This window comes from Oncorhynchus keta, chromosome 34 (genome assembly GCF_023373465.1).
Source record: "Oncorhynchus keta strain PuntledgeMale-10-30-2019 chromosome 34, Oket_V2, whole genome shotgun sequence".
Taxonomy (NCBI): Eukaryota; Metazoa; Chordata; class Actinopteri; order Salmoniformes; family Salmonidae; genus Oncorhynchus; species Oncorhynchus keta.
This window is the reverse complement of record NC_068454.1, coordinates 7513105-7528408: the sequence shown is the minus strand read 5'-3', so window position 1 is coordinate 7528408 and position 15304 is coordinate 7513105. Positions and strand designations below refer to the sequence as shown.

General features: G+C 40.4%; 2 protein-coding genes across 11 annotated transcripts in view; both read right to left on the bottom strand.

Moving 5' to 3' along the window:
* The window catches only part of LOC118366572 (high affinity cGMP-specific 3',5'-cyclic phosphodiesterase 9A-like), a 66702-nt gene extending 63565 nt beyond the window's left edge, over window positions 1-3137 (bottom strand). For 3 of the 10 annotated variants that reach the window (XM_052492841.1, XM_052492844.1, XM_052492843.1), the window contains exon 1: window positions 2383-2405. Coding sequence is in view for 3 of the 10 variants with exons in the window: in XM_052492836.1 (XP_052348796.1) it covers window positions 2383-2399 (17 nt within the window). In the remaining 7 variants the exon portion in view is untranslated. The other 7 variants (XM_052492838.1, XM_052492837.1, XM_052492840.1 and 4 more) reach the window with 5 other exon arrangements.
* Window positions 3138-3804: 667 nt separating this feature from the next.
* Window positions 3805-15304, bottom strand: part of LOC118366571 (glucose-6-phosphate exchanger SLC37A1-like) — a 38613-nt gene continuing 27113 nt past the window's right edge. Inside the window, exons 13-20 of the mRNA XM_052492835.1 lie at window positions 15116-15178; window positions 14755-14840; window positions 12234-12282; window positions 11965-12038; window positions 11503-11581; window positions 11241-11338; window positions 10962-11038; window positions 3805-5039 (exon numbers count right to left, since the gene is read on the bottom strand). Coding sequence (XP_052348795.1) covers window positions 5024-5039; window positions 10962-11038; window positions 11241-11338; window positions 11503-11581; window positions 11965-12038; window positions 12234-12282; window positions 14755-14840; window positions 15116-15178 — 542 coding nt within the window. The 3' untranslated portion in view covers window positions 3805-5023. The remainder of the gene's footprint in view (window positions 5040-10961; window positions 11039-11240; window positions 11339-11502; window positions 11582-11964; window positions 12039-12233; window positions 12283-14754; window positions 14841-15115; window positions 15179-15304) is intronic.

Sequence of the window (15304 nt, the reverse complement as noted above, 5' to 3'; positions counted from 1 at the left end):
GCGTGGTTATTTATAAACATCTTTAATAAAGATGAAAATACAAACAATATCCAAAAAACGCGACAAACCGAAACAGCCCTATCTGGTGCAACAAACACAGAGACAGAAACAATCACCCACAAAAACCCAACACCAAACAGGCTACCTAAATATGGTTCCCAATCAGAGACAATGACGAACACCTGCCTCTGATTGAGAACCATATCAGGCCAAACACAGAAACAGACAAACTAGACACACAACATAGAATGCCCAGTCAGATCACACCCTGACCAACCAAAACATAGAAACATACAAAGCAAACTATGGTCAGTGTGTGACAGCAACAGAAAGAGAAAGTGTGTATAATGTTTACAGTACATGTTTTATTGTTTATTATCTATTTCACATGCTTTGGCAATGTACACATATGTCTCCCATGCCAATAAAGCCCTTAAATTGAATTGAAATAGAGAGAGAGAGAGTGTGTAAGGGCGTTTACACACAGTTTTGAGTGATAGTATGAATCACCATTTGCCTCATGCAGCGTGACACATCTCCTTTGCATAGAGTTGATCAGGCTGTTGATTGTGGCCTGTGGAATATTGTCCCACTCCTCTTCAATGGCTGTACGAAGTAGCTGGATATCGGCGGGAACTGGAACACGCTGTCGTACAGGTCGATCCTTAGCATCCCAAACATGTTCAATGAGTGACATGTCTGATGAGTATTCAGGCCATGGAAGAACTGGGACATTTCCAGCTTCCAGGAATTGTGTACAGATCCTTGTGACATGGGGCCGTGCATTATCATGCTGAAACATGATGCGACGGCGGGGGATCTACGGCACGACAATGGGCCTCAGGATCTCGTAACTGAGATTTATCTGTGATGAGCACATTTCTCCAGCGTTCCAGTTGCCATCGAAGGTGAATATTTGCCCACTGAAGTTAGTTACAACGCTGAACTGCAGTCAGGTTAAGAACCTTGGTGAGGACGACAAGCACGCATTTGATCTTCCCTGAGACGGTTTCTGACAGTTTGTGAATAAATATTTCCGTTGTGCAAAACCCACAGATTCATCAGCTGTCTGGGTGGCTGGTCTCAGACAATGCCGCGGGTGAAGAAGCCAGATGTGGAGGTCCTGGGCTGGAATGGTTACACGTGGTTTACGGTTGTGAGCCGGTTCAACATAATGCCAAATTCTCTAAAATGACATTGGAGGGGGCTTATGGTAGATAAATTAACATTAAATTCTCTGGCAACAGCTCTGGTGGACATTCTTGGAGTCAGCATGCCAATTGCACACTCCCTCAAAACTTGAGACAGTTGTGGCATTGTATTGTGTGAAAAACTGCACATTTCAGTGACCTTTTATTGTTCGCAGCACAAGGTGCACCTGTGTAATGATCATGCTGTTTAATCAGCTTCTTGATATGCCACACCTGTCAGGTGGATGGTTTATCTTGGAAAATGAGAAATACTCACGAACATTTATGTAAGCAAATTTGTGCACAACATTTTAGAGAAATAACCGTTTTGTGCATCTGGAAAACGTCTGTGATATTTTATTTCACATGAGACATGGGACCAACACTTTACATGCTGCGTTTATATTTTTGTTCAGTATAAAATTCCAAAACAAAACCGCATGTTCGTGCAAGTAATTTGTTTATTGGACAAATATGCTCAAGTTAAATCAATGTATGATTATCATGAAGTATCACTTGTGTGTCCCAATCTATTATTTGACTTTGGTCGTTCAACAACATAATTTGGCCATCTCTGAAACAGTATGTGAGTTGCAGCGCATAGATGAGGATAGTGGCTACTGAATGTAGACTATTCACGTCGCATTTAGAGCGGCTATTGCGCAGTTTCCTCCCGCATGTTGTTGGAAGACCAAATCGAAAGTTTAAATGAAGTGATGCTTCGTGATAGTTGTTAACGTGAGCACAGGCCTATTTGTCCAAGAAACAAATTACTTGCATGGACACGTGGTTTAGTTTAGCAATTTTTGTTCGTTTGACATTTGGCAACGTGAAACCAACCAGACCTAATGACAAGAATACAATGTAACGCAGTCAAACTCGGACTAGAGCTCAGAACTACGAGAACTCACCATAAGAAACTAGAGATTACTGTGAATGTGTCCAATGTACAGGATTTTCTGAAAATTCTGTTTTTCTATATGCATCAACATGTGCGAATAGTTTCATTGAATTGTTATTATTTATAGTATGATAACTGAGGTTATCCTATATAAAGCAAAATTGCACATTTGCACATTTCTTCCTAATTTTTCTTATGCAATATTGGACCTCTTGCAAGGTACATGAAAGGGTGTAGTAGTTGATGATGAAACAGGCTGACAAGATATAAAACGGTTGATTGACAGTTTACCTTCTGAATTCTGCCATCGACGTCCAGGTAGATTACTCGATACACCGACGAAGCTGATCCCATCTCTCCCTTTCCTCCCCTCGAGCCTGTCTCGCCGTCACCTCGGTCGAGGACTCGGAATGTGGGCTATAGGCTACCGCTCCGCTCCGTCGGTGGTCGAGCTGGAACCCCCCCGAGAGCGGTCGGTGCGTCTCTGAATGGGGAAATTAAATTAGCGTTTCAACATCATCTCTCTCCGTCACTTACCTAGCTCTCTCTCATCTCATAAACTCCCTTTCTTCTCCCCCTCCCGCCCGTCTCAGCCTCCCTCAACAATCGCACATACACTGGAGAGCAGGAAATACAGTTTCCCTCTGAGCCAAAACTGCTTGAATCAACGTTGTTTCCATGTCATTTAAACCAAACAATGCCATGTGCTGACGTTGAATCAATGTGGAAAACCGACTGGTTTAGCAAAGTCATCAATTTAAGAGAATTTCGTATCGTAATCCAATGACAGGGTGAAATGTTTGATTGATTTCACGTTGAATTCACGTTAGTTGACAACTCAACCACATGTAGGCCTAAGTCAAAACTAGACGTTGAACTGGCATGTGTGCCCAGTGCGTTTTTTCGCTCTCATCGCCATAGTTACTGGGTCTCCTGAAGGAAGCAGGCGCGGCTGGTACAGGTTTGCCTGCAGGTCGCCCACTCAACCCCCAGAACGCAGTCGATCTGTCTGTCCGCTACTGTCCATTCAACTTTTAAAAACACAGGCTAAATTCTACCCTGAGTATGGCTATTAAAATCATCTAAATAAACTGTATTTATTTGTCAAGGAATTTAAAAAAAGGATATGAGCTAAGGAGAGATAACCAAAGCCAGGAGCAAGCACTGTGAAAAGGGAAGTTTCAAATTGAATTTAGTTTCTTGCGTGGGCACCCGCCTGTGAGATGAACATATCCAGTTTTGCAGACTCGAGTCAGCTCAGATGTTTTGTGATGCATGTCAGATGAGTCATCGACGATCAAAACAATATACTAATTATACCTTCAATAAACACTAATTGAATTTAGCCAAATAATCCTGAATAATTACCTTCTGGTTTATTTAGGCACAACATGAGCAGCTTACCACCAGTTATGACTGATTTGTTAAGGACTGTTAATGTTTATTACAGGACCTTTTCAGAAAATAATATATCGTGTGATTTGTCCTGCGAGAGAGAGATAATGTGTCAGTTCAGTGGAGGACTAGTTGTCAAAAGTGTACAGTTTTTTGTTTACATCTGCCCCCCAGCTGAGACAGCTAGAGACTTCAGACCACTCTTCACCCTGACTGGAACACATTTAGCTTGGTTGACAAAACAACTCAACATTATGCATCAAAACCAAGGTTGAGATATTTTGCTTTGGTTATAGAGGCTTCCAGAGAATTTGGTAATACAGACATGCCATCTTTTTTTATTGATTTACCAAGAGGTCATTACAAATCTACAATTGTCACCAAGACCATGTAGCTATAGTAATCAAGTAAGGCTCACACATACGTCACTGAACGAAGCAACTGCCTGACAAACAACAAAAGGCACACAGTATTTCAAGTACTACCACTGAAGAACTTAGATGAACGTTTTATCTTCCTCCACGATGTGCTCTATCTCCACATAAATAAAATGGACATGTTGTTGGATGGGGTCTATTCCACTTCAATTCTGTTTAACACAGCAAGTGAATTGGAATTGACCACAGCCTCTGCATGTGCCATCATGAAAGTTAAGAATATATTTTTTTTTTATAAAGATGATTATCACCTACATTTCTTCACTCATTTGGCATTTTGGGCTATTTACACTATAAAGGGACTTGAGTTAGCAGGCATTAGTCAAAAGGAACACATTCAAAATGTTCACATTGTAGAGGCAGAATAAATTAACTCACTTTTATATGATCATTTAAGGTTTGGGATGATGGTATTTGATATTTTCTACATCTACATAAAACATCATCACTAACGTTTTCAACATTGCACTGCCTAAAGAAAAGCTTATTCAGAAATGATTGATCCTCATCAGTTTGAGTATGAAATTCTACATACCAACTAACACAAAATGTTACATTCATAGGATTGAAGTCACCAAACATAATAAACATAATTTGTTGATCATATACAAATACAAAATAGCAGTACCTGCATATACTTAATTTACAGAGAAAATACACCACAGAACAGAATAATATAATGGCAACTTTAAAAAAATTATAATAATACATTTCATATAAATTATAATGCATTTCCACACAATCTTTGGTTCCATAAGGCAGACCTGACAGCAATATATATATATATATATATATATATATATATATATATATATATATATATATATATATATATTTAAGGCCCAGTGTGCTGTAGAACAAGTAAAACAAAAGTTATAGTGGTACGTGCTCAGAGGAACTTTGGATGGCTTGGTTGGTTGCTTATTATCTTGTTACCGAATCTTCAATCGGCTTTCATTCGGTTCTAAGGAGGTGCTGCTTCACACTAGCTCAGTTCAGTTACTGGACGGAGGTACAGGTTAGTGGCATAAGATGCAGCGTGTGTGTCTGTGCTGAGTGACGATCTGTTCACTCCTGTGTCTGGAGTTAGTGCAAAGTGCTCAGTGCTCTTTCATCCTACAAGAGAGAAACAGAAAAATGGACTTCGATCAGGGACTATGATTTATTTATTTGCATGAGGTAAAAAAACAAGAGATGCTCGTTAAGGCACTTCTCACTTTCAAATGTTTATTGAACAAAATCAAAAAAGTATCCTGATATAAGAAACAAATAGATTTACAGAAAGAATAAATGAAAACATGATGAACCAGATAAAAAAAAATAAAGAGAAAGGAGGTTCAAATTAAATAATAATAATAATTATTATTATTACGGAACAAATATAGGCAGAAGGTTATTTAATAATAAGGCACGAGGGGGTGTGGTATATGGCCAACATGCCCCGGTTAAGGCCTGTTCTTAGGCACGACGCAATGCGGAATCCCTTGATACTACAGCCGTGGTATATTGGCCATATATCACAAACTCAGAGGTGCCTTATTGCTACTATAAACTGGTTACCAACGTAATTAGAACAGTAACAATAAATTATTTGTCATACCCGTGGTATATGGTCTGATGTACCATAGCCGTCAGCCAATCAGCTTTCAAGCTCGAACCACTCAGTTAATAATGGGATTTATACAAAGGGTGGGTCTAACCCTGGAGGATTATTGGTGAAAAACACATTCCAGCCCAGTGTCTATTCCACAAGTTACCACCAGCTAAATCTATGATGCTGAAATGGCTATTTACTCTGTTCCATCTCACTGTGCAATGCACTCTCATCAGCCCAGCCAGGCAATTAATAAACTTGAGCTCCACTATAAAAAGCATTGAGACATTATCTCCCATTTCTTTTAGACTAGCAATTGGTTTACAATAGTGGAGATTTGTATAAACCTTGCTTTCTCTCTCTGACATTTGCAACATTGTTTCAATATTGAAATTCGATCCCCAGCTGTGCCATAGTAATGAACGTGTAGGGGTCGGGATTCTGGACAAGACAGACAGACATGCAGCTTTTCTCAGCCAGTCAAAATCACGAATCAGCATAATTATGATGGACATATGGCAGAGGTTATTGGGATGAGTCATTCTATGGAATGTCTAGTAGATATTCCTTCATTTTGTATTTGAAGGAATTGAAGGTGTTGCAGTGCATGAGGTGGTTCCAATAACTTATATATAACACACTAGATGACTAACACTGGGCGTTGTTTTGAAGCCACCGTTCCTCCATCTTGCTATTCCCCCACCATTGTAAAAACATCTATTATACATACACCATAATGCACACTTTTAAATTATATTATGTGAGCTAGAGCTAAATATAAAAAAAATCTATTACATTTTTTTTTCTTAAAGTTTAAGTCTTTGAGATTACTAGCATTATTGTCCCCACTACAGGAAAAACAATACTTAAATCCTTGTAATTTGATTGAAATACTGTACAATGCCATGCGTTCACCTGGAAGACTGCTCCTACTGTGGAGCGCCAATATGGCCGACCGGTGGATTCAAATGACCAATACTAAGCACCAGCAATCCAGGGTTTATATACATCTGTGACTGTTCCAACACAACAGATGTGACGGAATGATTAGGTCAATCTTGTACGGAAAAAATGGATGTGGAGATCGCTGGCAGTTCTCGTAGAATAATGAGGAACCTTAATATTGAATTTGAATAGTGTTTGGAAAGAAACGGAGAAGATTCATTTTCATTTGGAATACAAAAACAGACACACTTGAAGATGGTTGACATAAATATTGAGGATTTAAAAAGGTGAGGAACTGGCACGACTGTCTGAGTGAGTTGCTATCCTCACAAAACAATTTTGGAGAAGGAAGATGTTATTGAGGTTGTTTTTATAAGTAGTGGCCCAGACTATATTGCAAATCTGAGATAATCTATTATTTTAAGGTGTAATAGGCTACAGATAAAAACAAATATTTTCTTGGGATGAGATGTTGAACTCGTCCCATGACACCCGATAGCCTTTGCAATTTTATCGTAGAGAATTTAAATACAATATTTTTCCTCAATAAGGATACCTAGAAATTTGGTGGGATAGTAGATCATTTGATATGGATTTCCTCTTGGAATTTGTAAAAACATTTTTTAATAAAAAGCATGTAAGATTCTGGCAATTAAGCAGTTTATCTACTTAGCAAGATGAACTCGTGGGATAACACCTTTTCATGCATACGCTAACGTACCTGTAGCGTACCTTACAGTTTTGTGCTTTTTATTCGTTTTTATTTGAAATTCAGTTTAGTTTCAGTTAGTTTTCAGACTTGATTTACCTGTTCCATTTCAGTTTGATAAAAGCATTTATTATTTAGTCTTTATATGATTTAGTTTCAGTTTTAGTGTTAGGGACAGTATGTGTTGTAGGCCTATAGCAGGGGTAGTCCAGTACTTTTTGAGATGGTTTGGTTACACACATTTCCTTGGTGGCAAAGTTCCAGATGGATATTGTCATTTATCGGCATAGTAACAAACCCCCAACCCACGCGACCCCAACTGTCCACACCCGTCTTGTTTGTTAATGCTAAATTCATGCAATTCAACTCATTTTCCATGTCTTATGTGTGTTCATATGATACTAGGAGTTGAATCCCGACCGAATTCCAAAAACTAAATAAATGTAATTTAAAAAATGCCCGTCTCACCTCATCTTTATCCTGAAATTCTTTGTGGGCGCTGTTAAGATGAACTTGAAAATTGGTTGGGTGTTTCCGCTTTTCATTTTTTTAAACCTTTATTTAACCAGGCAAGTCAGTTAAGAACAAATTCTTGTTTTCAATTACGGCGTAAGAACTGCCTTGTTGACCCACTGTTCTACACACGCTGGCATCTTTTGTGTTTGCCTTTTGCGATCGGCCACTGCTGGTGTTGGGTTTGGGTTTGCTGCCGCCATTGTTCACAGCTATGGTCCGCGACCTCCCTCACATTTTGTCCCTGTTAGCTACTGATAGCTAGTGACAGTGATGCTGTCGGCAGGGTAGCCTAGTGGTTAGAGCGTTGGACTAGTAACCGGAAGGTTGCAAGTTCAAATCCCCGAACTGACATGGTACAAATCTGTCGTTCTGCCCCTGAACAGGCAGTTAACCCACTGTTCCTAGGCCGTCATTGAAAATAATAATTTGTTCTTAACTGACTTGCCTAGTAAAATAAAGGTTAAAATAAAAAAACAAGCCAGGCCTATTTGAAAGATTGTCATCTACTGTCAGCATTTACCCGTCAGATTCAAAAGCTCACATACCCCATTAGGGAAAAAAAGGTTGAAAACCCGATTTGATTTTAGAACGGGAGAGAAAAAAAAAACTACAATTAAACAATGTATTTTTAGTTTGTTTCACGGTGAAATATAAGTTATTTCAGAATAGTTTGTTTTTCAAAAGTTTTTAAATATTTTATTTCAGTTTACTAAAGAGTTTCCCCAATTTTAGTTTCAGTTTTTGATTACTATAATAACCTTGAAGCTTCCAATCATCGTACTAACGCCAATTAGCATTGACTCACGAAACCACCCAACTTACGTCATAATACACACAGACATAAAAATGGTATCCACAAGTTCATCTGACTGATTTATCAGTATTTCTGTGACATACAGTGGGGGTTCTGAAATTATTGACACCCTCGATGAAGATAAAGATTTCTGAATAAATTGGTCATGTAATTTGATATGATCTTCATCTAAGTCACAACAATAGACAAACACAGTCTGCTTAAACTAATAACACACAAACAATTATACGTTTTCATGACTTCATTGAACACACCGTGTAAACATTCACAGTGCAGGTTGGACGAAGTATGTGAACCCTTGGATTTAATAACTGGTTGACCCTCCTTTGGCAGCAATAACCTCAACCAAACGTTTTCTGTAGTTGCGGATCAGACCTGCACAGCGGTCAGGAGGAGTTTTGGACCATTTCTCTTTACAAAACTGTTTCAGTTCCACAATATTCTTGGGATATCTGGTGTGAACCGCTCTCTTGAGGTCCTGCCACAGCATCTCAAATCGGGTTGAGATCAGGACTGACTGGGCCACTCCAGAAGGCGTATTTTCTTCTGTTCAAGCCATTTTGTTGTTGATTTACTTCTGTCTAATGGGTTGTTGTCCTGTTGCATCACCTAACTTGTTGAGCTTCAATTGGAGGACAGATAGCCTTACATTCTCTTGCAAAATGTCTTGATAAACTTGGGAATTCATTTTTCTGTCGATGATCGCAAGCTGTCCAGGCTCAGTGGCAGCACCAAACCTTGATGCTCCCTCCACCAAACTTTACAGTTGGGATGAGGATTTGATTTTGGTGTGGCTGTGCCTTTTTTCCTCCACACATAGTGTTGTGTTCCTTCCAAACAACAACAACAACTTTAGTTTCATCTGTCCACAGAATATTTTGCAAGTAGCGCTGTGGAACATACAGGTGCTTTTTTTTTTTACAAATGTCAGACGTGCAGCAATGTTTTTTTATTGGACAGCAGTGGCTTCTTCCGTGGTGTCCTCCCATGAACACCGTTCTTGTTTAGTGTTTTACGTATCGTAGACTCGTCAACAGAGATGTTAGCATCTTCCAGAGATTTCTGTAAGTCTTTAGCTGACACTCTAGGATTCTTCTTAATCTCATTGAGCATTCTGCGCTGTTGCAGTCATTTTTGCAGGACGGCCACTTCTAGGGAGAGTAGCAACAGTGCTGAACTTGTCTATAAACTCTCTATTTATAGACAAATTGTCTTACCATGGACTGATGAACATCAAGGCTTTTAGAGATACTTGTGTAACCCTTTCCAGCTTTATTCAAGTCAACAAATCTTAAATCGTAGGTCTTCTGAGATCTCTTTTGTTCGAGGCACGGTTCACATCAGGCAATGCATTTTGAATAGCAAACTCACATTTTGTAAATGTTTTTTTAAATGTTTTAATAGGGCAAGGCAGCTCTAACGAACATCTTCAATCTCATCTCATTGATTGGACTCCAGTTTAGCTGACTCCAATGAGCTTTTGGAAAAAGTCATTAGCTTTGGGGGGGTTCACATACTTTTCCCAACCTACACTGTGAATGTTTAAATGATGTATTCAATATAGACAAGAAAAATACAATAATTTGTGTGTTATTAGTATTAAGCACACTGTTGTCTGTTGTTGTAACTTTGTCAAATTTTAAGTGACATTTACGCAGATATCCAGGTAATTCTAAAAGTGTTCACATACTTGCCACTGTACAATATCAAGTAATACATTTTCTCTTCTGTCAAAAAGTTACACGTCAAAATTGACACCTCTAAAGAGTCTTATAAATAAAGTAGTCAAAAGTGAAGTATTTGGTCCGGTTTTCCTAGAGCGCAATGACTACATCAAGCTTGTGACTACAAACTTGTTGGATGCATTTGCAATTAGTTTTCGTTGCGTTTCAGATTATTTTGTGCCCCATAGAAATTAATGGTAAATAATGTATTGTGTCATTTTGGAGTTACTTTTTATTATAAATAAGAATATAATACATTTCTTAACATTTCTACTATAATGTGGATGCTACCATGATTACAGATAATCCTGAATGAATCGTGAATAATGATGATTGAGAAAGTTACAGAAGGTCAAAGATCATACCCCAAAGACATGCTAACCTCTCACTTTGACCAATAACAGAGGAGGTTAAGCATGTCTTGGTGGTATGATCGTAGAACATAGATCATCAACATAGAACATGATCAGTGGCCTCAATCGTGATTATCAAGTCTGGATACCACCCTAATACCGGGGCGACAGGGTAGCTTAGTGGTTAGAGTGTTGGACTAGTAACCGGAAGCCCAGAGCTGACAAGGTACAAATCTGTCGTTCTGCCCCTGAACAGGCAGTTAACCCACTGTTCCTAGGCCGTCATTGAAAATAAGAATTTGTTCTTAACTGACTTGCCTAGTTAAATAAAGGTAAAATAAAATAAAAGTAGAATATACACCAAACAGAGAGAAGTCACTTACTCTACTGTGGTGCTGCCAGAACGAGGTTTAACCACGTTGGCAGAGGTCAGCTCCTTTGTCACCAGCCGCAGCAACAGCTACAGAGAAAGCACATCCACACACATTAAAACCTCATTCTATGAAATCCACACACATTAAAACCTCATTCTATGAAATCCACACACATTAAAACCTCATTCTATGAAATCCACACACATTAAAACCTCATTCCATGAAATCCACACACACATTAATGCACATTTCAGGTCAACTACTTAGAAGATTAGCATGTGCACACACCACCAGTGCTAGGAAGTCAGCTGCCATCAGCATGTAGAAGACCTGGTTCCATCCCCGTGACGACAACACTCCTGCCAGGAGGGGACCTATCGCTGCACCTGAGAAGAAAACACATCATCCCAGGACAGTTAGTAAGTCACAGAGATAGTCCTATGCTGAATTCGAAAGCAACTCGTTAGCTACCGCCTCGTGGAGCTAATTTATCATGTAGGATCTACTGGTGGGGCTGGAGGTGACCCGGAGAAGAGGGCGAGAGACTAACCTACTGATCCTGTGCCGTCGATGATGGCTGTGACAGTAGAAAGGGCTCTGGAGTTGCCCTTCAGGCTCTTGTGTGTTCCCTGGAGTCAAAAGGTCAAACAGAGAGAGGCGGGATTTGAGGTCAGAGAGGCGGGATTTGAGGTCAGAGAGAGGCAGGATTTGAGGTCAGAGAGAGGCAGGATTTGAGGTCAGAGAGAGGCAGGATTTGAGGTCAGAGAGAGGCAGGATTTGAGGTCAGAGAGAGGCAGGATTTGAGGTCAGAGAGAGGGAGGATTTGAGGTCAGAGAGAGGGAGGATTTGAGGTCAGAGAGAGGGAGGATTTGAGGTCAGAGAGCGGCCCACACACAGGAAATACTGAAATAGTATGACTGCTCAAAAAGTTTAGGAAGATAAAACTAGGGAGGATTATAAACTGTGTAAAAGGATAGTGAGACAGACTCGCAACACACACACACACACTCACCAGATCAGCAGACACTGCTGTTGTAATAAGGGCATATGGTCCATTCACTAGCCCTCCACACACCAGCAGCATACCTAGGAGGTACACGGCACATCAAAACACCATTCACTTGATGAATGTCAAAACCAACCAAGCTTGTGACATAACACTGTTCACCTGTAAGTCATTGACAGTCAAAATAGCACAATATCTATATAAGTCAATGGGCTCAGGAGAGGATTCAGTCAATCCCTCAACACAAACTGGAGAATATGAGAATTTATCCCTACCGATGGTGGGTCCCAGTCCAAACTCACTGATCATAGAAAAGCCATAAAGCTGAAACAAAGAATAAATAACAACAGCTATCAAATACAGAGTGGACAAAACATTAAGAACACCCGTGTACACAAAACATTAAGAACACCCGTGTACACAAAACATTAAGAACACCCGTGTACACAAAACATTAAGAACACCCGTGTACACAAAACATTAAGAACACCCGTGTACACAAAACATTAAGAACACCCGTGTACACAAAACATTAAGAACACCCGTGTACACAAAACATTAAGAACACCCGTGTACACAAAACATTAAGAACACCCGTGTACACAAAACATTAAGAACACCCGTGTACACAAAACACTAAGAACACCTGCTCTTTCCATGACAGACTGACCAGGTGAAATATATGATCCCTTGTCACTTGTTAAATCCACTTCAAAATCAGTGTAGATAAAAGGGGGGACAGGTTGAAGAACGATTTATAAAAACTTTGAGACAATTGAAATATACTGAACAAAAATATAGACCCAGGATGCAACAATTTTAACGATTTTACAGCTCATATGAAGAAATCAGTCAATTGAAATAAATTCATTAGGCCCTAAACTATGGATTGCACATGACTGAAATACAGACATGCATCTGTTGGTCACAGATACCTAAAGGTGAGGGGCGTGGATCAGAAAACCAGTGTGACTGGTGTGACCATCATTTGCCTCATGCAGCGTGAAATAGAGTTGATCAGGCTGTTGATTGTGGCCTGTGGAATGTTGTCCCACTCCTCTTCAATGGCTGTGCGAAGTAGCTGGATATTGGCGGGAACTGGAACACGCTGTCGTACAAGTCGATCCAGAGCATCCCAAACATGCTCAATGGGTGACATGTCTGGTGAGTATGCAGGCAATGGGAGAACTGGGACATTTTCAGCTTCCAAGAATTGTGTACAGATCCTTGCAACATGGGGCCGTGCATTATCATGCTGAAACATGAGCTGATGGAGGTGGATGAATGGCACGACAATGGGCCTCAGGATCTCGTCACGGAATTTCTGTGCATTCAAATTGACATCAATAAAATGCAATAGTGTTCGTTGTCCATAGCTTATGCCTGCCCATACCATAACCCCACTGCCCCACCATGGGGGTCTCTGTTCACAACGTTGACATCAGCAAACAGCTCGCCCACACGGCACACAGCCTGTATGGTGTCATCTCCCCGGTATAGTTGAAACAGATTCATCTGTGATGAGCACATCTCCAGCGGTCCAGTGAGCATCGAAGGTGAGCATTTTCCCACTGAAGTCAATTACAACGCTGAACTGCAGTCAGGTGAAGACCCTGGTGAGGACGACGAGCGCTCAGATGAACTTCCCTGAGACGGTTTCTGACAGTTAGTGCAGAAATTCCACAGTTGTGCAAACCCACCATTTCATCAGCTGTCTGGGTGACTGGTCTCAGACGATCCCACAAGTGAAGAAGCGGGATGTGGAGGTCCTGGGCTGGCATGGTTACACGTGGTCTGCAGTTGTGAGGCCGGTTGGACGCACTGCCAAATTCTCTAAAACAAAGTTGGAGGCGGCTTATGGAAGATAAATTAACATTAATATCTCTGGCAACAGCTCTGGTGGACATTCCTGCAGTCAGCGTGCCAATTGCACATTATATTTTGTGACAAAACTGCACATTTTAGAGAGGGCTTTTGTCCCCAGCACAAGGTGCACCTGTGTAATGATCATGGTGTTTGATCCTCTTCTTGATATGTCACACCTGTCAGGTGGATGTATTATCTTGGTAAAGGAGAAAATGCTCACAAACAGGGATGTAAACAAATTTATGCACAAAATGAGAGAAATAAGCTTTTGGTGCGTATGGAACATTTCTGTGATCTTTTATTTCAGCTCATGAAACATGGGACCAACAATTTACTTTTTATATTTTCGTTCAGTGTAGATTTTGTATGTGTGCCATTCAGAGGTTGAACGGGAAAGAAAATATTTAAGTATCTTTGAACGGGGTATGGTCGTAGGTGTCAGGCGCACCGGTTTGAGTGTCAAGAACTGCAACGCTGCTGGGTTTTTTCACGCTCAACAGTTTCCTGTGTGTATCAAGAATGATCCACCACCCAAAGGACATCCAGCCAACTTGACAACTGTGGGACACATTGGAATCGACGTGGTCCAGCATCCCTGTGGAACGCTTTCGACACCTGGCAGAGTCCATGCCCTGACCAATCAAATCAAATTGTATTTGTCACATACACATGTTTAGCAGCCAACTTGGTTAGCAGCCAATTGAAGCTGTTCCGAGGGCAAAACTGGAGGGTGCATATTAATATTAGGAAGGTTTTCTTAATGTTTTGTACACTCAGTGTACATGTCCTGTAAGTTTCATGATGCATGCTCATATTTTTATTCATTGAGATGATCAACTGTGATTCCTGTCCTGTACAACAGGGGGAGGCTTGGAAAGAGGCAGAGACAGACAGAGAGCAAGACCGAGAGAGAGAGACGGACCGACTCACAGTAGGAGCAGCCAGCAGCAGCATCACTGCACAGGTAGTGGCCCTCTTTCCCAGCTTATCAGATATGACCCCAGCCAGGATTCCCCCTATACAGACAGACAGACTATGTGATGAGCACAACAATCAAGAAAATAGGAGTGGTTTGAGGGTAGTTCTATTCCAATGATGCAGGAATGATGTCTATTAGTTTCCAATGATAATCTCGACAAATTAAAAACAATCTCTGACACAAAACACACACAAAGAAGCAAAAACATCCAGATCATAAGACAGTTATATGGTTCGTTTTGACATCATGAAGCTACATGAACAAAACAGATGTAAAAACAACCACTGAAAAAATTAAAAAAAGGGAACATACCCACAATTCCTCCCACGTCAAACAGAGTGGAGAGCTCTCCGGCCTTCTTGGCATCTAGGTGAGCTGAGACAGACAGACAGCACATTATCTCAACACACCCTCTGGCAAACAAAACAAGTGACAATACTAATAATGCTACCTGGCAGAGCACGGGAATAACTACCTGGCAGAGCACGGGAATAACTACCT